This window comes from Notolepis coatsorum (assembly GCF_963971535.1).
Source record: "Notolepis coatsorum genome assembly, chromosome: 1".
NCBI lineage: Eukaryota > Metazoa > Chordata > Actinopteri > Aulopiformes > Paralepididae > Notolepis > Notolepis coatsorum.
The window spans coordinates 25,579,720-25,605,363 of NC_140165.1; the positions used below are offsets into that span (position 1 = coordinate 25,579,720).

Here is a 25,644-nt window from a genome sequence, read left to right on the forward strand (position 1 = left end):
GCCGCCGCGGGGGAGAGGGGGGGGGGGCGGGGTGTGTGGAGGAGTGAAGTGTAAAAGAATGATGTCTTTTTCACCCAGGAAATAGTTCGTCCGCAGCTATGACTGTGTCCACAGGTGCCATGGAGGGGACACCGCTGGCAGGGGACATCCTGGAATGCCCCTACTACAATCTGCCGCCAAATAAAACATCAACCCGTGGGGAATGTGAAGGGGGGGGTTAAAATGGAGTCAAGGAACGCCAGGATTTGTACGTCGGCAGAACCAGGAAGCTTGAGGAACCCCCCCCCCCCCCCCCCCCCCCCCCCCTCCCCCAATCTGAGGACTGACCTCTTGGCACTCAGACACCTGCTTGTTGTTTCTATTCATCCAGACGTTTTTATAACACTGTTTCTCCCCCCCCCCCCCCCCCCTCGTGTGTGCCCCCACCCCTGTGTCCCCGCCTTCCTTATCTTCCTTGTTGAGTTGTTTGTGAAGTTTTTTGGATTGTTGGACGGCTATAGAGTTATATGAGACAGAATGTTGGATGGCTATAGAGTTATATCAGACGGAATGTTGGATGGCTATAGAGTTATATCAGACGGAATGTTGGATGGCTATAGAGTTATATGAGACGGAATGTTGGATGGCTATAGAGTTATATGAGACGGAATGTTGGATGGCTATAGAGTTATATGAGACGGAATGTTGGATGGCTATAGAGTTATATGAGACGGAATGTTGGATGGCTATAGAGTTATATGAGACGGAATGTTGGATGGCTATAGAGTTATATGAGACGGAATGTTGGATGGCTATAGAGTTATATCAGATGGAATGTTATTTATTTATTTTTTACCTTTGAGTTAATTTCTTTCTTTTTTTCTTTTTTGCTGCTTTTGTTTCGATTTTTTCCCCAGGTGCCAGAATGTTGACATATCAATGTCCACCACTAAGACCTAAGATTGCAGACGAATTCTAAACCACCTGTGTGTGTGTGTGTGTGTGTGCGTGCGTGCGTGCGTGCGTGCGTGCGTGCGTGCGTGCGTGCGTGCGTGCGTGCGTGCGTGCGTGCGTGAATGTAGCCTTGATACCGCTTACAGGCGGCAAGACTATCCAGGAAAATCCCCCATAATTCATGTCATTTGATTCGATCTCCTCTCCCCAAAAACTAGAATGTATGTACTTCTTCCATACAACTAATGTTCAGCCTGTACTTTGGCGTTCAAGTACGTTCAAATACAACGCTAAATGAAATAAAGACCTGGTCATGACAGCATACGAAGCGAATGGAAAGATGCGAGTGGAGGCGAACAATGTTCGCTCGAGTTGAGAAATCCGAAACTCACCAGGTGTGACGGTGCAAACGCAGGTACATCTTAACAGTGAATATGAAATAGACTGCTATGAATGCTCTGTAGCCTATAGATATTGAATAGGTCACATTTAGAAATTATCCTGGTTTTTGTAAATGTCAACAGTGCCACTGTTGAGACCTAACGCACTAGCATGTCCGGTGTTGGTAGCTTTCATGAGTAAAGAAAGACAACATTTCCCTTTGCGTTGCATCTGAACATGCTATAAGCTTTTCTGTCAACGCAGGGCGACACATCTAAAGTGCTTATAACCCTAACCCTCAAAAAAAGAAGTAGGTCTTCGCATTCCGACTCCCACCATTGTGCCACTGAGCAAGGCAGGAGTGACGGTAGTGTAGGCGATGATGACTGAGGGGACTGATGTTTTTATTAGGGCCCCTAAACAAGACTGTTAGAGGAAGAGTAAAAAATAATAATACAGAAACGTGTGAACTGTTGCGCATTTTGGGTACCAAGCGACAAGTACACTCCCTCGCAATAAAGTTGCCACACCACTGTTTTTGTTGGTGTGTGTGTCTCCATCCACGAGTCATGGGCCTAAAGTTTATCTCCTGTCTAGTTTATCTCCTGCCTAGTTTATCTCCTGCCTAGTTTATCTCCTGACTAGTTTATCTTCTGACTAGTTTATCTCCTGCTTAGTTTATCTCCTGACTAGTTTATCTCCTGACTAGTTTATCTCCTGCCTAGTGTATCTCCTGACTAGTTTATCTCCTGACTAGTTTATCTCCTGCCTAGTTTATCTCCTGCTTAGTTTATCTCCTGCCTAGTTTATCTCCTGCCTAGTTTATCTCCTGACTAGTTTATCTCCTGACTAGTTTATCTCCTGACTAGTTTATCTCCTGCCTAGTTTATCTCCTGTCTAATTTATGTCCTGTATCTCGGTGGAGTTGTTGCAAGATGCACTCAAAAGTTGTTGCACGGCCAGCATAGTTATATCAAGACAAGATGGCTGAATGGATCAAATAGTGCCACAGCAGACCCACTGCAAGGAAAAAAGAATACCATCAATGTTGTCTCATTTTCCACTGAGATTTCCCTTACTCATGGTGTGGCTTCAATGTGAGGGAGTATGCTTGCTATAAGTAACCAACCAACTGCAAACTAAATCAATCTGATCTAGTATCAATCAACCAGTCAACTAATCAATCAATCAATCAAACAATCATTCCATATCACACCATAGTTAGCTTTTAATCTTTTGTTTTTGATTCCTTAGTGATCAACCCTTTATCTTTCATGGTCGAGCAAAAGGGCCATGTTAGTCGGAGCAAAGGGGAAGGAGTTTTCAAGGGCTGAATCGTAAAGTTTTCCTTCAGTTTTGCACGTCTGCTGCTACCAGTGAACACGTTCAGAGCCGCGATGCGTCGCGGAAGAGTAAGAAAGACATTTGAGCAGAATGTTCCTCCTCGTGACCTGCTTTACATTAAATCCACCATGTCAGGTTCCTCATATTATACCTAAAGCAACATGTTGACATGATGGGTAGTGCACTTACCGTCTTCTCCAGGGTCAGACAAGAAGACAGATAGCCTACCAAGTTCCTTTATGGGCATTCAGCAGAAAGCTATCCGGCTGCAAGCTAGCCTAGCTTAGCACAAATTAATAGAAGTGCCTACGGACCAGCTAGCCTAGCTGTTGGCCAGAAACACCTCTCCCGGGGGTTTTAAACTAGGCTAGCTGATCCATATCCACTTCCATTCATTTGTGCTAAGCGAGGCTAGCCTGCTGCCGGATAGCTTTTCTACTGAACGTGCAGAGAGGAAATCGGTATCGATCATCTCGTCTGACTCTGGAGAAGACGGTAATTGCACTTCCCATCATGTTGACGTGTTCCTTTAAGAGCGGGATATACAGGACTGCCAGGAGTGTACGCGTTTTTTCAAAATACCAGTTAATGCGTTTCAGCTTTCTCTCCTTTTCACTCTCTTCTACTCTTGCCCATTATTCTCATAGTGCGTTGGTTTCACTCAACATATCAGACTACATTCCCCTTAAAGACAGCAGAGGATGTATTGCTATCATGATTGGAATACTCATCGCCCCCCACCTGCCCCCATCCTGACTCCTGAGCTCCAACTGTTCATGATCTGAGTGCTGTGGATCTATGCAGAGCCCCCCCCCAAACCCAACCACCAAACACATCCTCCACCTCCAAACCCCAGTGTCCTTTCCGTTGTAAATATGTCCTGAGGAAAAGTGAGATCTCAATATGGCCGCACCCACCGTCGGGATCTCATGGGACTCCCTAAAAACTCGGCATCTCATTTATAAACCCACCCCCCTCTACCTTAACCTCATTGGAGCTCACGTCCCACTTTAACTGCCCATTGGACGCGGGGTGCATGGCACCCGTACGAGAGATGCTTGGAGTTATTGGTGAGTCCCGGCGATCGCGATTTTCTGTTTGCCTCCTTGTTTTTAGTTTTTTTTATTGATCCCCCCCCCCCCTGTTTTTATTTTTCCTTTTTTCCTTTTTGCTGCAATTTCTGTTGTCTAAAAGCAGTGGTGTGAGCTGACAGAGGGCCGAGTTGGACGTTAAGAAAAAGTCTTCAGAAAATATATTTAAAAATAAACAAAAGCTTGAAATGAGAGAAGGATCACAAATGTAGAGAAAAAAAACGATAAAGTTGTCATATTGTCTACTAGAGATGCTTTAGTTTGCTAATTTTCTTTTTTTTTCTACAAAAGACTTGGATGAAATTATTTATAAAAATGTGCGTCCCACGAGTCATGACCTTTTTTGGACGTAAAACAAATACACATTTATTAACATTTTGTTCGAAAGAAAATAAATATAAATTATGTTAAACATGATCCGTGTCAGTCCTTTTTTTATATCAAAGAATGTGATTTATTTTTACATATCTACATCTTCACATGGATGAAAAACGACATCTATATGGGATTTCCGAAATATATAATATAATATAATATCTATTTTAGACCAAGTGTTCAAACCAAGACTTGGGTATATTTAATGATAAAGGATGGTCAAGTGTTCAGGCAGGGGTCGATACACGGGGGAAGCACTCATACAGTCCTGGGGCGTGCGCGGGGGCAGGAGAGTCAGACAGGCAGGGGTCGATACACAGGAACGGAGTAGTCAGCCAGGCAGGGGACAGAGCGGGTACAGGGTAGTTAGCCAGGCAGGGATCAAGATGGGTGCAGGTCCTCATACATTCCGGGAGTAGGGCACAGAAAATCGTCAGGCAGGCAGGAGTCGGAGCACTTTGTCGGGAGCCAGAGAACAGGGTGAAGAGTCAGGCAGGACTGCGGGTAAGGGATGACAGGTTTAGATACGGTCGAAACGCAATGGACTAAGGAACAATACAAGAGAGCAGAATAACGCGACTAACTGGGAAATACGATCTGGCAGCCTCATGACATCTGGGGCGGGGTTATATCCCTGACGTAATTGACCCCGTCTTCAAGGCCTTAGGTTTTCTGATCTGCACGGCTTCAGCCAGCTAATCACCCAACCCACAAGGGTATGTGATTCGACACAAACCACCATTGACCTCATTTTGACCTCTGAAAAGTCCATGATCTCCAATAAAGGGGTGATAGCATGCGGGTTAAGTGATCATTATATGATTTTCTGTACCCGCAAAAAGCTAAAACAGAAGGCCGGCTGTCACAAAACAGTCACATCTAGAGACCTCAAAACCTACTCTAGAGAGGCCTTTAACCAAGAACTGGAGACCATGGACTGGTTAGATGAACTCAGTGGTACACAGGTTGAAGAAACATGGCTTGGATTCAAAACCAAATTCACAACACAACATGGCACCCCTAAGGACCACCAGGGTTAAAAAATCGCGCAGAGCCATGGATGCACACTGAAATACTGGCCGCTATGAAAACCAGAGACAAAAAATGCTCTGAACTTCATAAAAGTCAGACAAAGCTTTCCAAAAGCTCAAACAGTGAACTCCAAGCCCACGTGGAGGTTGAACTAAAAATTCAAAGAAACAGACTAAGAAATGACGTAAACACCATGATCAAAACCGCAAAAAAATTATTCATCAATGACAAAACTGAGGAAAACAAAAACAAACTTTGGAAATTACTCAATAATCAACTAGGTTGCAGTAAAAAACTTAAAACCAGATTCTCAAACATAAACATAAAGACGAACAACACGCTCATCACAGACAAGCTGGATGTAGCCAATTACTTAAACATCTTCTTCACAAACATAGCCACAACACTGGTAAACAAACTACCCTCCCACTCAGGGCATTATGGGGTAGAACACATAGTAGCATACTACAAAAACCTAGGGGTCCGCAAAGACGACTTCAAACTAGAAATGTTAACAACCGATGAGGTACTCAAAAAATTCCTCAGAGACTCAGCAGCCGCCAGCACCCCAGTCATCACACACATAATAAACCTCTCCATAAAACAGGGACACGTCCCTGTTATATTGACAAGGCTTAACCCGAGGTTCAATAAGATTCCTTTATTGACTCGTTCGTATATCTGCATCCATTCATGTTGCTCACGTCTGTCACGTTCAACTCGTGTGTGTGTCGCCTTCCTGGTGACGTCACAATAACAACGACAATCAAAGAGGTTCAAACCCGAACCTAATACATCACATCCTTCTCTTTAACATATTTTTTTTTCTCAAACAGAACTTAGTATTCTACCTTTGTTTAGCTTGAACTCTTGCTAACACGTCCTATTTCCCAAAAACAAACTTAACAAACATTTCCCAACTTAAATGTTTACTCAGAGCATCCACCTGCTGTAAATGAAATAACAATGTTAGTCACAGACAACTTTCACTTTAAAGGATCCTGTAACTTAAACCCACTTGAACCATGACATAATGCAAAGCACTTAATGCGAAAACTTGAATATGAAAATACTCCAACAACATGCATATGAAAACACTCCAGTTACTCTCTGTATCTAGGAGGTAGTTTAACTGGTCTACCAGACCTAGTCTGATACGGCTGCATTTCAGATTGTCCATCATGTGTCTCTGTTTGGTCTGCAACACCTGTGTTCTCTGCTGAACGTGTGCGTGTTGCCAGATTTTCTCTCGTGTCACAGTCCATGTTCTGGTAAGCATCCTGTTCATTTGTAGATGGAAAAATTCTCTCCTCCGTTTGTCTCAGGTATTTTCTGTTTCTCCTGTACTGTCTCCCATCCGGTGTGCGAACCACATATGAACGCGGTTGGTCATGTTTGTGCAGGACCACGGCCGGCTGCCATGTTTCACCTCTTTGAACCCTGACGTTTTCTCCTGCTTGTAGGTCAGGCAGTCTTTTTGTTTGCCTGTCGAAGTAGAGTTTTTGTTTCTCCTGTTTGTCACTCAACTGCCTACGCACGTATGTAGTTCCTTCTGGAGTGAGCAGTGATGTCGAGGCAGGCAGTTTTCCTTTCAGCCGCCGTCCCATGAGCAACTGTGCCGGTGATAGTCTTACACCTTCCAGCGGTGTGTTGCGATACTCCAATAGCGATATGTAGGGGTCGCCATTACTTCCTTCTGATTTCTTCAGCATATTTTTGATAGTCTGTACTGTTCTTTCTGCTTGCCCATTTGACTGGGCGTGACCATTCCATTATCCATAAAGACAACATCAGGAATGCCATGTCTGGCAAATATTGATTTCAGTCCGACAATGACACTGCCACTGGTAGTGTCTCTCAGTTTTGTGATTTCCGGGAACTTTGAGAAATAGTCCACACACAGCAGGAACTCAGATCCCTTATAATGAAAGAGATCACTCCCTACTTTTGACCACGGTCTGTCTGGTACTGGGTGTGGGAGCAACGGTTCTCTATGATTGTTGTTCCTGTTCTTATTACATATGGCACACTGAGATACCATCTCCTCAATTTGTGAAGACATGCATGGCCAATATAAAATGTCTCTGGCTCTTTCCTTGCACTTAACAATTCCTAAGTGTGACTCATGGATTTTGTTAATCATTTCTTGTCTCAACTGCTGCGGAACAATGAGCTTCGCTCCCTTGAACATCAGACCATCTGCGTGTGAGATTTCTTCTTTAAATGTCCAATAGGGTTGAATTTCCTTTTGTACAGCACTTCTGTCTTTCGGCCATCCCTTGAGTGTGGTTTCTTTTAGTAGCTGCATTTCGGGGTCTTCTGCCGTTGCTGTTCTGAATGTGTGCAGTTTCTCCTCTGATATCGGCAGCTGCAGAGTGATCATATTCACTTCCAAGTCTTTCTCCAATAGATCTTCTTTCTGCTCTTTCAGGAACGCTCGACTTAGAGCATCTGCAATATGAAGTTCCTTGCCTGGCCTGTAGGTGACTTTTAGGCTGTACCTTTGCAACCTAAGCAGCATTGACTGTAGCCTCATAGGAGCTTGGTGTAAAGGCTTTTTAAAGATGCTCTCCAAAGGCTTGTGGTCGCTCTCAACGTGTATGCTTTTTCCATAAACATACTGATGGAATTTTTCACATCCATAGACTATAGCAAGTAGCTCTTTTTCTATCTGGGCATACCTGCACTGACAGTCAGTGAGAGACCTAGACCCAAAAGCTACAGGTTGCTCATATTGTAGTAGGACCGCTCTGAGGCCTTCTGAGCTGGCATCTACTGACATAGTCACTGGTTTGTTGACGTCATAAAACTTCAGGGTTGGAGCACTAGTGACCAGCTGTTTGATTTGTTCAAAACTCCTCTTTTGTGGTTCCTCCCAGTGCCACTCTATGTCATTTTCAAGCAGCTTCCTTAACGGTGCACTGACATCTGACAGATTTGGTATGAACTTGGCGAGATATTGAACCATACCATTGAATCTGAGCAGGTCCTGTTTGTTCTGTGGTGGGGGTATTTGTGTCACTGCTCTCACCTTCTCCCCATCTGGTTTCAGCCCACTGGCACCGAGTATGTGTCCTATGTATCTTATTTCACTTGTCCTGACAGCGCACTTGTTCCTGTTCAGTTTCAAGTTGTATTCCCTTGCTCTGTCTAACAGTTTCTGCACCCTGTGGTCGTGCTCTTCCTTGGTGTCTCCCCATACAAGCATGTCATCTATGATGTTTACGACACCTTCTAGACCTTCAATCATCTGCGCTATTGCCCTTTGAAACACCTCTGGCGCAGATGAAATACCAAACGGTAGACGTAAGAATCTGTACCTACCTATGGGAGTGTTAAAGGTGCATAGCTTTGAACTTTCTTCGTCAAGCTTTATTTGCCAAAAACCCTGATTAGCGTCTAACACTGAGAAGAACTTGGCGTTTGGCATACGGGAAACGACTTCCTCCACAGTGAGCAATGGGTAATGCTCCCGTTTAATAGCTTCATTTAAGTCCTTAGGATCCATGCAGATTTATTTATTTGGTTTGACCACAGTCACCATACTGTTAACCCACTCAGTTGGCTCAATCTGCCTTGTTATTACCCCCAATTTCTCCATGCGCTGTAGTTCCTCAACTACCCTGTCTCTGAGCGCGACTGGGACCCTCCTGGGAGCATGCACTACAGGTGTAACAGTGGGGTCAACTTGAATATGATGCTGACAAGTGGCTCCGCCTAGTGTAGCTGGTACATCCTGCTGTGTAATTTCAAACTCTATATTATGCTTTTGGCCTTTGTACTCACATGTCAGTGCTCTCTTGCCCAGTGGTGAAATCTTTTGCCCAAAGAAAGCAACTAGTTTGCATTTGCTCAACCTGAGTCTGCCTCTAACGTCCAGTTCATTCAGCGTTTTCACTGACATGGCGTTGCAGTCAGCGCCTGTATCCAGTTTGAAAGTCACTGCTTTTCTGTTTATCCTCACTGTTTCATTTCCTTGAATTTTGTCTCCATCAGTCTGATGTGTTTTTCCTGCTCCACTTCGACTGTGCCGATGAACATTTCCTCCTCATCACTCTCACTCTGCTCAATTGCATGCAGCTTTTTTTTATATTGGTGCTGTGGTGGGCCCTGCGCTCTACACACCTTGGCAAAGTGATTTCTCTTGTGGCATGATTTACATGTTTGCCCAATTGCCGGACATGTCCTTGTTCCATGTCTGTAACCACATCTGTAGCAACTTGACTCATCTGGTTCAGTATGACCTGTGCTATCTGCAACTTTACTGTCTTTTGGCCTGACTGTTCTCAGTCCGTTCACATCCACCTCTTCTGTCAGTGCTTTCACTTGACTGGTTGTGATCTCACTCGCACGGCAAATATCCAAGGCTTTTGCTAGTGTCTGCCTCTTACTTGGTCATTAGTTATGCCACACACTATCCTGTCTCTTATCAGGGATTCGTTCAACTGACCAAATTCACAATCATTGGCTTTATACTTTAAATCCGTGACATAGGCATCTATTGTTTCTGACTGTTTCTGTGCACGTGTGAAGAATATGTGCCTTATATATGGCAAGTTTTTCCGGGGCTCACAATAGTCCTGAAATTTCTTCTTCAGTATGTCTATTTTGTCTTTTTCTTCTGCAGTAAAGACAAAAGTATTACATACTTTAATCCTCCTCTCCGGCGACATGAAGAAACGTCGCACACTGCACTTTTTGAGACTTTTCTGAGATGCCGCTGGCGATGCTAAATAGTTCGAAGCACTGTGTCCAATTCCTCCAATTTTCAGCAAGATTGCCTTGCAGACTCAATGGCATCGGAGGTTGAAACTGCGCCATCCTCTTATTCCAATTTTACTTCTGACACCATGTTATATTGATGAGGCTTAACCCGAGGTTCAATAAGATTCCTTTATTGACTCGTTCGTATATCTGAATCCATTCATGTCGCTCACGTCTGTCACGTTCAACTCGTGTGTGTGTCGCCTTCCTGGTGACGTCACAATAACAACGACAATCAAAGAGGTTCAAACCCGAACCTAATACATCACTTCATTGCGAGAGTGACCCCTCTGCACAAAAAGGGCAGCAAATTAGACCCAGGCAACTACCGCCCTGTTTCTATTCTTACCTCCATCTCGAAAGTCATGGAGAAAATAGTCTACGAACAGGTCGAAAAGCACCTGGCGGAAAATAATCTAATCTACGAATTCCAATCTGGCTTCAGAACGTCCCACTCCACTGACACATGCCTTCTCTATTTGAACGACCACATCAAACAAGAGGTGGACACGGGCAAATACTGCGGCATGGTCATGCTGGACCTACAAAAGGCCTTCGACACTGTCAATCACTCCATTCTGATTGACAAGCTAAAAGCAATTGGTTTTGATAGTTTATCAGTGAGCTGGATGCAATCCTACCTGGAGGGGAGAGAGCAGATGGTGGAGGTAAACGGTACTCTATCCCCCCCCCCCCTCACAGTGAGCTGTGGTGTTCCACAAGGAAGCATACTAGGACCGCTACTGTTCCTAATTTATGCAAATGACATGTCGTCAGCCTGTGACTGCAACTTGTTCCTGTTTGCGGACGACTCAGCCCTGCTGGTCTCTGACAAGAACAAGTTGCAGGTTGAAAAAACCCTCAGCTCGGAACTAGGCAAAATCTGCATATGGCTCGCTGATAACAAACTATCATTACACATGGGCAAAACAGAGTCCATTCTCTTCGGTTCAAATAACAAACTCAGCAAGACCGACGGTTTCTCAGTTACAGTGGGTGACAATATTGTCACAAGGAAATGTAGTAGCCTGAATATTCTACAAAGTATTCAGTAGTGCTAACTAACTGTTACTTTCCCTGTGTGTGTATAACGTGTGATTAACAGTGTTCCTTTGGATAGCTCACCCAGTCTAACGACGAGGTGAGGTGCTACTCTTCTCCGGCTGCAGTATGGATTACTAACAATAACATTGAGCCCTTTTCCCTTTCTGGAGCGGTCCTTGAGTGGGACCAGTGGAGGTTGCCAGCAGGGGGCGGAGTGGCAGTGGTGGCAGGTGGAGCGGTGCAGAGAAGCAAGCAACGAGGAAGAGGGAGTTACCTGGAGGCAAAGGGAGCAGGAAGCTCTCTTCGGCATTGGACTTGGCCGTGAACAGTCGCAGTCACAGCGGGCGTGTGCTTTGGAATAGCCCTGTTGAAGAAGTTATGAAGGAGAGCCCCGTTGGAACAAGCAGCGGGTGATGAGAAGTACTTGCTAGTGACGGGTTATCCTAGAAGTATCAGCGATAGTGTGTGAGTAAGAGATACAGAACCGAAGGACTAACGTCTAGAGTTAACGAGACTAACGTCTAACGTTAGCGGGTTATAGTAGTTACTGTGTGCGGTGTATTAGTATGCTGCTAGCGGCTCCGTCTGACTTGAGTAGGCTACCGGGCGCGCGGCGCTGAAGAACCGGTGGTATAGCCAGCCATGTTGCGTTAGTAGCACAACCGATATAGCAGGAGGGTGCATCTAGACCCGAAGTTTAGCTGTGTTTAGGGTAGCAACAGTATTAGCTCGCGTGACAACAGCAAGCCAGCAACAGCCAGCGGTGGACGTCTCCCAGACGGTACAGAGGACGCCTCTTCCCACCAGCAGAGGATGCCATCCAGCACGCTCCTCCAGCTAACCACTGCCTATGCTGTTCGCCCAGCCTGCTGGCTGTGCTCGCGGGATTGCCGACGCCATCTTGTCACCTGGACGAGTGGTGACAAGGGTGAGTCCGCCATCTTGGCTAAGTACTAACGATACCACGTGTATCAACAGCAACGTCCATTCAAGTGAACGCTAACAACCAGTGTCTAAGGGGTACCCCGAACAATTTAAGCCGACTTAGGTTAGGTTTTCTTTTGGTAACGTGGGCCCACATTTACTTGGTTTTATTTTTGTTATTGATTATTTGATTATTTGGTTATTTGAATTCCCAATGTTTCTCTACTTCATGCCTGGGTTCCCCTAGTACAAGCGGGGTGTTTTAATGTATTGAGCATGCGGTGCCTATGGTGGGAAGAGCTTGCCCTACATTATAACAGTGAGAGCACCCGGTGCCAATTATGAATAAATTACAGTGTTAATTGTAACGGATAACATGCCCAGGCTTCAGTAAAAGTAGACTTGATTGGGATCATTGTCTGTGTGTCTGTTTCTTCCGTTTTCCATTTGCTATTCTAACCCCTGGGTAAATATTGTGACTGCATAATTATTTAACCCTTACACCCCATTCACAGAATAGCATTTGAAGGGTCTATACAGGTGGTCAAGGAAGGGTACTGCTTAAAGGGAAGCCCAATAATACTATTGAACTGACAGTCACTGGGTGTGGGAGGGCTGTCGGAGGTACTGGGGGAAGTGAGGGTGTGTGGGGAGCTACTGCTGACCGCCTTGGAAGGCGAGGGAGACCAGAGTACCAGTCCCCAGGTTAGTGAATCCTGGGCCCCATCCACTCCAGCTGCAAGCCCTCCAGAACGACGTTCCGGGCCAAAGACGGGAGTACATATAGGTCCAATACTATAGTATCCTACTACCCAGTGTCTGTGTACTACTACTCCCACAAGCAGGGATAATCCACCCTTCTACAGAAAGATGAAATTACCTACCTGGGTTCCATCCTAGAGGCTAATCTTTCCTGTGACAAAATGGCATCCAATGTAATAAAAAAAAGTCAACCAACAAACTGGAGTTCTTGTACTGGATCTCCTCTCTGGTAAACAAGAATACCCTGAAGACTCTGGCAGGAGCACTCATTCAAGGGTACTACGACTATGCTTGCACCTCATGGTACCAAAGCACCTCAAAGGCGCTAAAAACAAGATTACAAACATCACAAAACAAACTGGTCAGACTACTACTTGACCTTACCCCTAGAACCCACCTCACCCCTGGCCACTTTGACAACCTATGGCTTAGAGTAGACGACAGAGTACAGCAACTTGCAATGGGCCTGGTCTACAAGATACACTATACGGCTAAGGTACCCATGTACTGTACATGTCAAAATACTTCCCAAATGTCAGTGAATACCATGACCACAACACCAGAGGAAGCTCAACAAATCATGTTAAACCCAGATTCGGCTCAAACAAGGGACTAAACAGTAAACACATTTCGCAATTATGCCACATCAATGTGGAACGCCCTACCCAAAGCTGTAAAGGAATGTGAATCCCTACCCACATTCAAAACCGCTCTTAAAGAGCACCTATGGGAGGCTGCAATTCGAAACTGGCCACCGTAAATGTCCAAACCCCCCACCCCCCCCTAATAGACCGTCTCCTCCCCACCGCATGTATATTCTCTCCCCGCCGTATGTATATTTCTCTCCCACCCACCCAGCCCCTCCAAATGTACAGTCTCCTCCCCACCGTATGTATATTTCTCTCCCACCCACCCACCCCCTCCTAATGTACAGTCCCCTCCCCATCATATGTATACTCTGTCAGGATCTATGGGTAACAGTACTGTATATTTGAATACCGTTTATGTGTACGGTATGTCATAAATGTCAATATGAATTGAAAATGGGGGACCCTGATGTAAACAAGACAAACGTCTTTATCTGGTCTGCATCCCCTTAACAATTGTGTGTATTGAGCCGTACTGTATTGTACCCATTCTGCAATCTGTTAAATAAAGTTTTCATTCATTCATTCATTCATTCATTCATTCATTCATTCATTCATTCATTCACAGACGTCAATCAGCTGCTCCGCTAGCAGCGGCACACCTGCACTTAATGAGGGAGAGAGAGAGAGAGAGAGAGAGAGAGAGAGAGAGAGAGAGAGAGAGAGAGAGGGAGAGAGAGAGTGAGAGAGAGAGAGTAGCCAGGTAGGAACCGTGACATTATAAGCAAAGGTTGTAGGATAAGTACTACATTATCTTCATAATAACATTTAAAAATGTGTTTTTCTGTCATGCCTCCAATTACTTTATCATTATAGGTGTCATATTCTTTCAAACGGAGGATAGCAAAGTGAGGAATTAATGGTGCTATAGACAGTCCTAATTATGTCACTGTTTGATGTCACAAAGAAGGGTGGATCCGAAAGCTGTCTACAACATTTGTAACAGGTGATGAAAAAGTCAACAAATAATTAAACTGTATTAGACATTTGTTAATGATGAATAGTCTTCACTTTATATTAGGGCACGCAATAGCATCTGCAAAGGATTTATAGATGTTTTATGAATGTCTAACAAATCATTTGTTAAACATGAAAAGACAAATCTGGTAATTGCTTTGTGTGTATTCATAACAGTCCAAAAATAATAATAGTAATAATAATAATAATAATAATAATGACTTGGATTTATATAGCGCTCTTCATGAGACCCAGAGCGCTTCACAGAGTCCATTATTCGTTCATACACAGTCATCCCGGTGGTGGTAAGCTGCAACTGCAGCCAGAGCTGCCCTGAGGCAGACTCACGGAAGCGTGGCGAATAATCAACGCCTACGGCCCCTCTGACCACCACCAACATTCATTCACATGCATACACATTCATACGAGGCAAGTAGGTTAAGTGTCTTGCCCAAGGACACAACGGCAGTGGGATAAACAAACTAGTAGACATTTGTTAATGATGAATAGTCTTCACTTTAGATTAGGGCACACAATAACATCTGCAACTGATTGATAGATCTTTTAATAATGTTTTACAAATGATTTGTTGAACATGAACAAATAAATGGAGGTATAATAGTTTTTTCATGTCCATTTTTTAAAGCTTCTACAAATGTGTGTTACTACACATTAAATAACATTATTTAATGATGAACAAATCAAGTACAAACAATGTTGATAATGGGTTATAAATAATGTATAACTAATTTGTAAATGTTATACAAATATAGTTATAAATGATTTAATAATAATTTACGAATGTATATAAATGGTTTGTTCATGATTAGTTCATTATATACAAATACCTTATAAATGTCTTATAACTGAGTGTTATTATAAAGTGTTACCCAACTATTTTCAACTGTAGCAGTGAACTGCAGACTCTATTTCTTCAACTATTCTCAACTGTAGCAGTGAACTGCAGACTCTATTTCTTCAACTATTTTCAACTGTAGCAGTGAACTGCAGACTCTATTTCTTCAACTATTCTCAACTGTAGCAGGGCCCAATTGGAGGAAAGTGGAAGAAACAGTTGAAGCGGTGTAGTCGTACCCTGCACTGATCCTGAAACTATGGACTTGGGCCACATTTCTGGTTCTGACCGTGTTCCAGCTGTGGAATATGACGACACCACACTGCCAATGACTTCTGATTTTATTCAGTGGAAGGAAAGCTCCGGGAAAATACAGTAATTCCCATCTTTCATAATATGGACATTCGATAAGAATAGCCGGTGGTTCAGACAGGCACATCATTTATGTGATCCGTTTTTAACCTTGGTATGTGTTTCAACCCACGCACTGTAGCCAATATCGTAGATTTTACTCCACTGAAATGGCCTCATTTGATGGATTTGCCCAAAAAAATAAGAAAAGGTAGCACTTTACATAACGGCACACAAATTACAAGGTAATAACTGGGTAATTAGATAGGAGTTATCAGAAAGTACCTCGTAATTTCTGATAAGTAACTAGTAATTATTTGTAATTATAGTGAGTAATTTCTCAGTTAAATGGCAGTAAGTACTGGTGCTCAGTATTATCCTAGACTAGAGCAGGGGTTCTCAACCTTAATGGGGGCAATGCCCCCCTATTGAATGGCCAGGTTCCATAACACCCTCCTATCTAATGTCCAGGGTGCATAACACCCTCCTATCTAATGTCCAGGGTGCATAACACCCTCCTATCTAATGTCCAGGTTCCATAACACCCCCCTATCTAATGTCCAGGTTCCATAACACCCTCCTATCTAATGTCCAGGGACCATAACAATGTCCTATTGAATGTCCAGGTTCCATAACAACGTCCTATCGAATGTCCAGGTTCCATAACACCCTCCTATCTAATGTCCAGGTTCCATAACACCCTCCTATCTAATGTCCAGGTTCCATAACACCCCCCTATCTAATGTCCAGGTTCCATAACACCCCCCTATCTAATGTCCAGGTTCCATAACACCCCCCTATCTAATGTCCAGGTTCCATAACACCCTCCTATCTAATGTCCAGGGACCATAACAACGTCCTATCGAATGTCCAGGTTCCATAACAACGTCCTATCGAATGTCCAGGTTCCATAACACCCTCCTATCTAATGTCCAGGTTCCATAACACCCTCCTATCTAATGTCCAGGTTCCATAACACCCTCCTATCTAAGGTCCAGGTTCCATAACACCCTCCTATCTAAGGTCCAGGTTCCATAACACCCTCCTATGTTTGTTGGGTCAGTTAAGCCTGTCAATGTTTTGTATCAAATGAAGGCTTTTAACAGAGCAGGCAACATTAGAAATAATAGCAAAACCATTAAATAAATATTATAAATTATAATTATAAATGATGCCATTGGATATGGGTGGTCCAGGGAACTAGCATGATATTTTGATCAGATGTAGCCATGATCAGGTTAGCCGCCCGTCCTCACATGGAGCAGATCTTGATACTATCAGAACTAGTGTTGAACTGGCCAAGGGCAAAATCTAGACCCACTCCTACCCCGCTGCCCACCCCGAAGGCGGCATACAGCGGCTGAGTGAAGTTGGCGCGGAAGGTGTGCAGGTGTGCCATGCTCTCCGCCACGCTGTAGAAGGCCAGCGAGCCTGCCGAGAGGTCCAGGAAGATCCCCAGGCGAGGGGAGTAGGTGACCGGTATGTCCTTCTTCTCCGTGTCGTGCATGGCCAAGCAGCAGGTGTCCGACAGCTCCAGGCTCCACGACTGGGCGTTGTAGCCCAGCCCCGCCCTGGCCTCTGGGCCCTTCCTGTTCAGGGCCGCGTAGGCAACGCCCATGGAGGAGCCCCGCCCCCGCCACTCCACCTCCCAGTAGCAGCGCTCGGCAGAGAACGGGCTCTGGCACAGCACCTGGGTCCAGCCGTCAAAGCGCTGCGGGGCATCTGGGTAGGACTGCGCCGTTGGCTGGAGGGTGGCCTTGGTGCCGCCCTCTGAGAGGGCCAGCCGGCGGTGCGCTGTGTTGGGGTCGAGGCTCAGGGTCACGGCATCTGGGGGACAGAGAGAGATGCCAGCTTTGTGTAAATCACTTTGCATCTATGACACTGTGTGTTCCATTGTGAGAAGAAATGTTGTAGGAACTCACATTGTAGGAATTCATCTCGGGTCCTGGGCTCTGGGGCTTGGATGCTATCAATGTTGATCTCCCTGACTGCAAAAAACAGACATTCCGTTCATTAACAAAGTATATTGCGTTTGGGAACAAATTAATAAATTATGGGAAATGCACTTACAGTCGTCAGACAATTATATGGATACCAATTGCCCCTCTGTGCGTTCAGTAGAAATCTATCCGGTTGCAAGTTAGCCTAGCTTAGCACAAATTAATGGAAGCAGATATGGACCAATGAATGAATGAATGAATGAATGAATGAATGAAAACTTTATTTAACAGATTGCAGAATGGGTACAATACAGTACGGCTCAATACACACAATTGTTAAGGGGATGCAGACCAGAGAAAGACGTTTGTCTTGTTTACATCAGGGTCCCCCTAATGCAGGGGTGGCCAACCCGCGGCTTGCGAGCCGCATGCGGCTCTTTGCCCGTCAATGTGCGGCACTTCCATCCATAAAAAAAAATAATAATAATAATATTATAATATATATATTTATTTTTTTACTTTATTTTTTTATGTCACTCATTCCATAAGGACGTAGAATAAACATTTACAAAAAAAATGTAAATGGTCCATTTGCATGTTCTTGGTATCTGAATCTAGGGACATATATGGATCAGTGTCAGAAATAGCGTGTCTGTTACTAGGTCTGTTACTATTTCACTATGATGCCCCCTTGCTCATGGAATGAACTCCAACAATCCTTAAGGATTGAGATTCCCCCCTCTGTTGCAGAGTTTAAGTTTGTCAATCAAGTTGTATGTGTTTTAATTCATTTGTTTTGTGCTTTTGTCTTCTCTCGTCTTGTTGTCTTATATTGTTATGATTTTATACGCTGTGTGATTTTATATGCTTTTATGCTTATTTCTGTATGTACACTCGACATGACTGTAAATGAGGAAAAACCCAATTGCCTTTTGAGTCTAAATAAAAGTTTGAAATGATCAGTTACCTAATATTTTCTGTACATTTCTAAACATTCTGTGAATATTTCTTGTGTCAACTCCCCCCTATCTGACGTCCATGTTCCGTAATGCCCCCCCTCAATCGCCACACCCAATGGGAATTTTATTTCTGGCTCTCAATTATGATTATTTTCTGTTTATCATGGGTGTGTATGATTATCAGCCAATAATGTTTCTATTTGGCTCAGTTTGTTGGGTCAATTAAGCCTGTCAGTGTTGTGTGTCAAAAGAAGGCTTCTAACAATGGGTAGGGACCCAATGAAATCGTCATCATTGTTTTGTATTTTTCTTCCCATTTTTACTCATTTAACTTTTTACTACCAAGTGTGTATAAATTAAACATTACAAAAAGTAAACATCTTTGCTAGGAAGTGACACTTTCTGCCTGTTTCTGAAATTAGATTTTGATTGTGTTCACTGCATGTAGACTCCTCTCTGGTTCCAGTCAAGTTGTTAATTGACCTGATATTAAAACAATGATAATGAATAAAATAAACTAGCGCCCCCTTTGAGCATCTCAACACCCCCATTTCAACATGTCTGCACCCAGTGCCCCCCTGACCCCTCCTCTCTGAACGCCCCTGTTGAGAAACTCTAGTCTAGGTGTTACCAAATGTACCTAAATACTGTCTAATATATAAATATGGAGGTGTGAACTCACATGCAGGGAAGGCTGGCATCTGATTCCACATGGGATCTGGTGTGGGTGAATCCAGGAATAGGCTGTGATTAACTGTGCAAGGGACACACAATATAATACACATTATTACATGGCGTTTTCACATTCGCCGAAATGCTTGCTTGTGATTGGTCAATAGCGCGCGTCAGAGGTCAGTTATCAGACAATAATGACCGCTGTGGGACAATAATGACCGCTGTGCGCAGCTGTTCACAATCAAGCCCACAATAATGACCGCTGTGCGCAGCTGTTCGCAATCAAGCCCACTGACATCAGTGCAAACTGCCGGCTGCCGGGGAAGCTGCTGGGGGGCGGAGCGACGAGCACTCAGCGGAGCCAGAACCAGTGTTACTGTTGCGAGTCGATGTAAAATGAATTAGGTATATTGTTAGTAAGTTAGCCATGTAATAAGCGGGATAATGTATAGCTATACTCGATCATTGTCGCAAAATAATTGACCTTCACTGACGTTTAAAACACCTCGCCGAGGCGGCTCGGTATTTTAAACTCTGTGTCGGTCAATTATTTTGCGACAATGACCTCGTAGCTATACATTATCCCTTACTTAGTATTCTACAAATGTAGTAATCCACATTCAATTAATAACTTAATGGTGTATATTTTCAAAACTGAATAAACAAATTATCCTCAGCGGAAAACTGGATCCCTGGAGCACTGTTTAGAAGCTTAGAAAGCTACCTGAAAAGTTACCGTTTCACTGTTTATAAGCTAAGCTACCTGACAAGTTACCGTTTCACTGTTTAGAAGCTAAGCTACCTGACAAGTTACCGTTTCACTGTTTAGAAGCTAAGCTACCTGACAAGTTACCGTTTCACTGTTTAGAAGCTTAGCAAGCTACCTGACAAGTTACTGTTTCACTGTTTAAAGTTAGAAATGTACCTGAAAAGTTACTATTTTACTGTTTGAAGCTACCTGAAAAAAAGCTGCACAGTGCCTCAAAATGATTTTGTTCGGATTTTTTGACGACATAAAATAAAACAATTCTATGTAGCCTATAGTGAGTATTTTCTGTACACTAATTGCAGGCTCTGCAAATGTAAACACATCACATTCCCGCCGGAACGGCATAGTGTACCTTTAAAATAAGCCGGGTACATTGAAATGGCACGGAGAGAAGTGTTTAACAAGTTATCTTACCCTGTGTTGGTGTTTCAGGCAGCACTCCCATCCCCCCTGGTAAGAAAATACAAGTCCTCAGCATGTGAGATACAAACTATTTTAAGTGGAATAACATGTTAAAGGAACACACCAACATCTTCTCCAGAGTCAGACAAGAAGGTACCAATTTCCTCTCTGTGCGTTCAGTAGAAAAGCAGTACTATCTGCTGCAAGCTGGCCTAGCTTGTTAGCACAAATTAATGGAAGCGGATACGGACCAGCAAGCCTAGCTGATGGCCAAAAACACCTCTTCCGGAGTTTTAAGATACAGATACAGATCACATGTTAATACCAGGTGTAAACATTATCCAGATGAGATACAGATACAGATCACATGTTAATACCAGGTGTAATGGGGTCTTAAGATGCTTACATGGGGTTCCTCCAGCAGAGGGCGCTGGTGTGCTGCTAACCGGGGTGGCCTGGGGGATCCCGCGGCGATGGGAGCGGAAGAGGCTGCTGATGGAGGCCATCCTGCTGAAACCTGCAGATGAGGTCAACAAGGTTGCTATGAAATGCGTCTTGTGTGTGAATTGTGAAAGGTTATTTGTTTATTTGGAAGCCCATTAGCTGTCACCTACAATAGGCAACAGCTATTATTCCTGTGGTCCACAACAAAACAAAACATACAGAGATACCTGTATTTCCAAATATTCAATGCAAGAAAAGAAAGAGAAATTAACAGAAATGTTTTAATAAAAAAGTGACATTACACTTTAACCATAACAACTACATCCCTAACCCTTATCCTGTCCTGACCATAACCTTTAACCCTAAACATAAACACTGACCCTAAAACAACTCCTTTACCTTGTGGGGTCCGTCTTCACAATGACAAAAAGAGAGCCTTCTTAATGTAGACACGTGAATATGTCCAACCGTAATTCAATGTGTCTAACTGTATTCATTGTGCTCTAACTGTTTTTATGATAACGCTGTGTAACTTGATGACCCGTTTTGATTCTTCATACTCTAATATTGACATTCAGTAGTGGGACATGGCGCTGGACTGTCGCCGGGGGGAGCTGGTGCGACGTTGGGCTGGCAAAGACAGGTGAGGAAGAGGCTGGTATGAAGGAGGAGTCTTACCACAGGAGACTTTCTCTTCGTCGAATTCCATAGAAGCAAGCGGACGTGTCTGCGAAGAGCTTACCATACAAAGGACACGCGGCATAGACCACTACACTTCCGTGTTACATTGAAATCGGGGAGGAGATTGCGGGGGGAGCAAATTAATGAATGTGGATGAGAGCCGTGATGTAAGTGGTTGCAGATACGGCTGTGGGGGTGCTAGAGACATGATCGAATAGGTAGACTCCAGGTAGACTAATGTTTATATTTAAGTGCAGCGGTCTGTAGCCACTCACATTACCACCGAAGCTCCCCCCTCTGATGGAACAGTCCACATTCATTCGTGCGTCATCTCGCGTCGTCCAGACTCCATGGGCAATCTGCGCATGTGCATGGAGAATAGGTGCTTTAAAATGGGCTTTTTCTCTGCCGATTTAGTTCTGATCGATTAGGAATGGGTCGCGCCGTGTTCAGGAGATTGCGGCACATAAACGTCTATTCGATCATGTCTCTAGCACCCCCACAGCCGTATCTGCAACCACTTACATCACGGCTCTCATCCACATTCATTCATATGCTCCCCCCGCTCTCTCCTCCTCGATTTCAGAATCCCGGAAGTGTTGCGGTGGTCTATACGGCTCCTGCGTCCAGTCCGAACAAGTAACGTCGCTGGCCAATAGTTTATCATCCCAGTATAGTGATTAGGGCACGTTGACCCCAGAAAAAGACGTTCGACAGCCGGACTGCACCGTTGACCCGCCGCGAGCAGTGTTTAGAACGTATAGTTGGGAGAATAGTTTGGTCACACTGACCAGAGCTTAGCTTCAAGTATAGGCCTGTTAGCCTAGTTAGCTCCACGCGTCGCTCCGCCGTCTTCCAGCCCTCGGAGCAGACACCGCCGCCAGACGTCACCGGACTTCACTCACCTCCAGCGGTTCACCTGCCTAACGCCAGCCCAGCCAGCCCTCCTTGGTATCACAGGTGACAACCACGGGACCGTTCGACGGCCAACTCGTGTCACAGACATTCGTTGCGGGAGCGGGCCAGCACTCGGTTGGTACACTCACAACAGGTACTGTTAGCGCTCCAGGCGCCCTGGAACATTATCGGCGTACATTCTCTTTTTCCATAACATGATCTCTAAGGACGAAGAGGATAAGGTACTTTGAGGTTGGACGTGCACCAGTGACTAAGGGCGCCCCAACTTTTATTATTTTGTTAATGCCGGCATAACAGGGTATTTTGGTTTTCAGTGTGGGCCCATGCCATTTCATTTGTTGTATTATCGTGTGGTGCATATGGCACAATTGCAATTGTAAAAATAAGTTGTTTCCCACTGTATGGCTCCCGGAGCGTGCTGTCAACCTCCTTGTTATTTGTACATGAAAGGCCTATAACCCATACGGGGACTTGTGCATGAGAGTACATGTAAAGCTTCAGTAAAAGGAGAGGCGTACAAATGGGACCACTGTGTGCGTGTCGATTAATGTGCATTACTGCTTAACCCCTTCTTATCCACGGCCTATGTGTAATTGGGGCAGGTGCTCTGTGCAGGTATCCACCAGTCAACAAGGAAAGGTACTGCTTTGGGGAAGAATTATATCATCCATCACTACTGCCACCGGGTGTGAGGGGGTGTGGGACGTACTAGGGGAAGTGTGGGTGTTTGGGGAATTACTGCGTTTGCCCTGGAGGGTGAGAAGGACCCGTGTATAGCACCTAGGTTAGTAAATCCTCCATTTGCTAAATCCCAATTCTAGTACCCCTGCACTACAGTCGGGGACCCAGCCAGACCCAGATCTGCTGGGCTCCCACTACCTGGTGACAGTCTACATTCACCCTCATCAAGTAGGGATAATCCACCCTTCTACATGAACTTACTAGTTGATGCTGGTGCTGGTGCAGGGATGGGGGTTACAGCAGGAGCTGAGGAAACAGAGGAGAAGGAGGCAACAGAGGAGAAGGAGGCCTGGTTCTGGTCAGACCTGTTCCAGAGAGACTGGGACTCTCTCCGACTAGGACTGGGACTGGGGTTGGGGTTGGTCCCCCTAGCTGTGGACACAGACATCAGAGGAGAGAGAGAGAGAGAGGTGAATCATGACAGAGAAATATTCATAGGCATTCTTTTTTTTCTTCTTCTTTTAAATTAGTTTTAACCTGTTAACGTTCGGTGGGTCTCATACGGTACGTTTTGCACTTTACGCTCGTCTACCGGGTCAGGCTGCATTTTTTTGAGGATCATCCAATGCACCATTCGAAAGTTGAATTTGCCGCATTTCGATCGCCACCACACTCAACCTGCTGCATGCTTCGGGTCTCGAGTTACATGACATATATACAGCGAGCGTCATTTGACAGGCCACTCCGTCAAATGACAACTTCCGGTTGCGAACGGTCTAGAACTGACCAATCACCGCTGATGGCGAAAATTATTGATCACCATTGTAGCCAACGAGCGTCCGCTCCGAAAAAGACTGCAGCAGAGCGGGTGAGAGTGGGGAAAGGTGGTGAAAGTTGACGAAGAAGTCCGTTGTTGTGACTCGAGTGTCAGAATGAATGGAAGTGGATCGCCATTTTGGATTTTCACGCTGTATTTTTCCGGTAAATGGTTTACAAAAACCTTTCTCAAGCACACATTTGAATGGATTTTTATAAAATTTGGACCTGTACTACATAAAACTTCCGGCTATGGAACCGCTGTCTTTTCCAGCTCATACCTCTATGCTGGAACTTAAAAACAGGAATGTGGCAACAAGTCAACAAAAAAGTAAGGACAAATATTTTATTTCAGTGTGTTCAAACCTCTGTTTCTCTAATACATTAGCAGTTAAAGTGTTAAAGGTATGCAAATCGCTTTAATTTTCTGCAACAACTACATCCCTAACCCTTATCCTGACCATTACCTTTAACCCAAACATAAACGCTGACCCTAAAACAACTCCTTTACCTTGTGGGGTCCGTCTTCACAATGACAAAAAGAGAGCCTTCTTAACTTACTAGTTGATGCTGGTGCTGGTGCTGGGATGGGGGTTACAGCAGGAGCTGAGGAAACAGAGGAGAAGGAGGCAACAGAGGAGAAGGAAGCCTGGTTCTGGTCAGACCTGTTCCAGAGAGACTGGGACTCTCTCCGACTAGGACTGGGACTGGGCCTGGGGTTGGTCCCCCTAGCTGTGGACACAGACATCAGAGGAGAGAGATGTGGGTTTCAGTGTCTGGCTTCAGCATAGACAGAAAATAAGATCACCCTAGTGGAATCATGAAATATTCATAGGCATTGTTAACGGGCGCCTGGTGGTACTAAATCCAGATTTAACTCTGCCATTGGAAAGAGGAGATTTGGCCCGATCCATAGATGTATGACGTGCCATAATAAGGTAATTTATAGGCCTGATATTCTATATTCTATATTCATATTTCAAATTGTCCGGATGGCAAAATTCAGTACTGTATCTAAAAAATAAACTGTAAAATCATCTACCATTTATTCATTTGCTTAGATTTATAGTACACTTGATCTCAAGAAGGTGCTGAATGAGCTCAAGTTTCTCAAAATTGTTCACGTCTGGTCAATGTTAGCATGGTGTTATTCACTGTCAAAGATGAAAAAAATAAATAATAATTTATATTCTCCTTTGGTTCATTACAATTTACTCAAGCATAGTAACAGACACAATATTCCTGACACTGGGAATACATTCCCTGAGGTACATAGATGTCCCTACATAGTACATACCAAGAACATACAAATGGACCTTCCAAATAAATGAGTAACTACTTTTAGGCAAGTTTTCTGAAAATATGCTATAGGGCTTAGGAGGTTAAAGGCAGGGACACTTCATAATCTCACACACACACATCCAAAAACAGTTTAGCACACATTAATTCAGTTTGTCAGTTATTGAGAGAAGATTTGTTTGAATATGGCCACCAGGGATGTCAAGGCCATTTAAGCCATGTGTTGTGTTAATTACAGCTCAATGAAATGACAAGAGGGCACTCCCTATAAGACAAAGTATTGCAAAGTATTGTGTGTGTGTGTGTGTGTGTGTGTGTGTGTGTGTGTGTGTGTGTGTGTGTGTGTGTGTGTGTGTGTGTGTGTGTGTGTGTGTGTGTGTGTGTGTGTGTGTGTGTGTGTGTGTGTGCGTGCGTGGGTGCGTGGGTGCGTGGGTGCGTGCGTGCGTGTGCATACGTGTGCAATTACTGTATATTGGTATCTAATGCCTGACAAACAGCAAGGAGGTATGAAACTTCTATACGTTTCATATAGGCACAAATACAAAAATGAGGAATGGAAGTCTCTATTATTAGCCTACTGAAATATGGTCATTGATAAA

The 25,644-nt window shown here is 44.3% G+C and overlaps 1 protein-coding gene across 3 annotated transcripts in view; it reads right to left on the reverse strand.

Moving 5' to 3' along the window:
* Nucleotides 1–14,803: 14,803 nt before the first annotated feature.
* trim25l (tripartite motif containing 25, like) overlaps nt 14,804–25,644 on the reverse strand; it is a 39,902-nt gene continuing 29,061 nt past the window's right edge. For 2 of the 3 annotated variants that reach the window (XM_084319046.1, XM_084319045.1), the window contains 7 exons: nt 24,308–24,478; nt 23,192–23,362; nt 20,613–20,723; nt 20,219–20,254; nt 19,043–19,114; nt 17,384–17,449; nt 14,804–17,288 (listed from right to left, as the gene is read on the reverse strand). In XM_084319046.1, coding sequence (XP_084175172.1) covers nt 16,714–17,288; nt 17,384–17,449; nt 19,043–19,114; nt 20,219–20,254; nt 20,613–20,723; nt 23,192–23,362; nt 24,308–24,478 — 1,202 coding nt within the window. In that variant the 3' untranslated portion in view covers nt 14,804–16,713. The remainder of the gene's footprint in view (nt 17,289–17,383; nt 17,450–19,042; nt 19,115–20,218; nt 20,255–20,612; nt 20,724–23,191; nt 23,363–24,307; nt 24,479–25,644) is intronic. The other variant, XM_084319047.1, reaches the window with a different exon arrangement.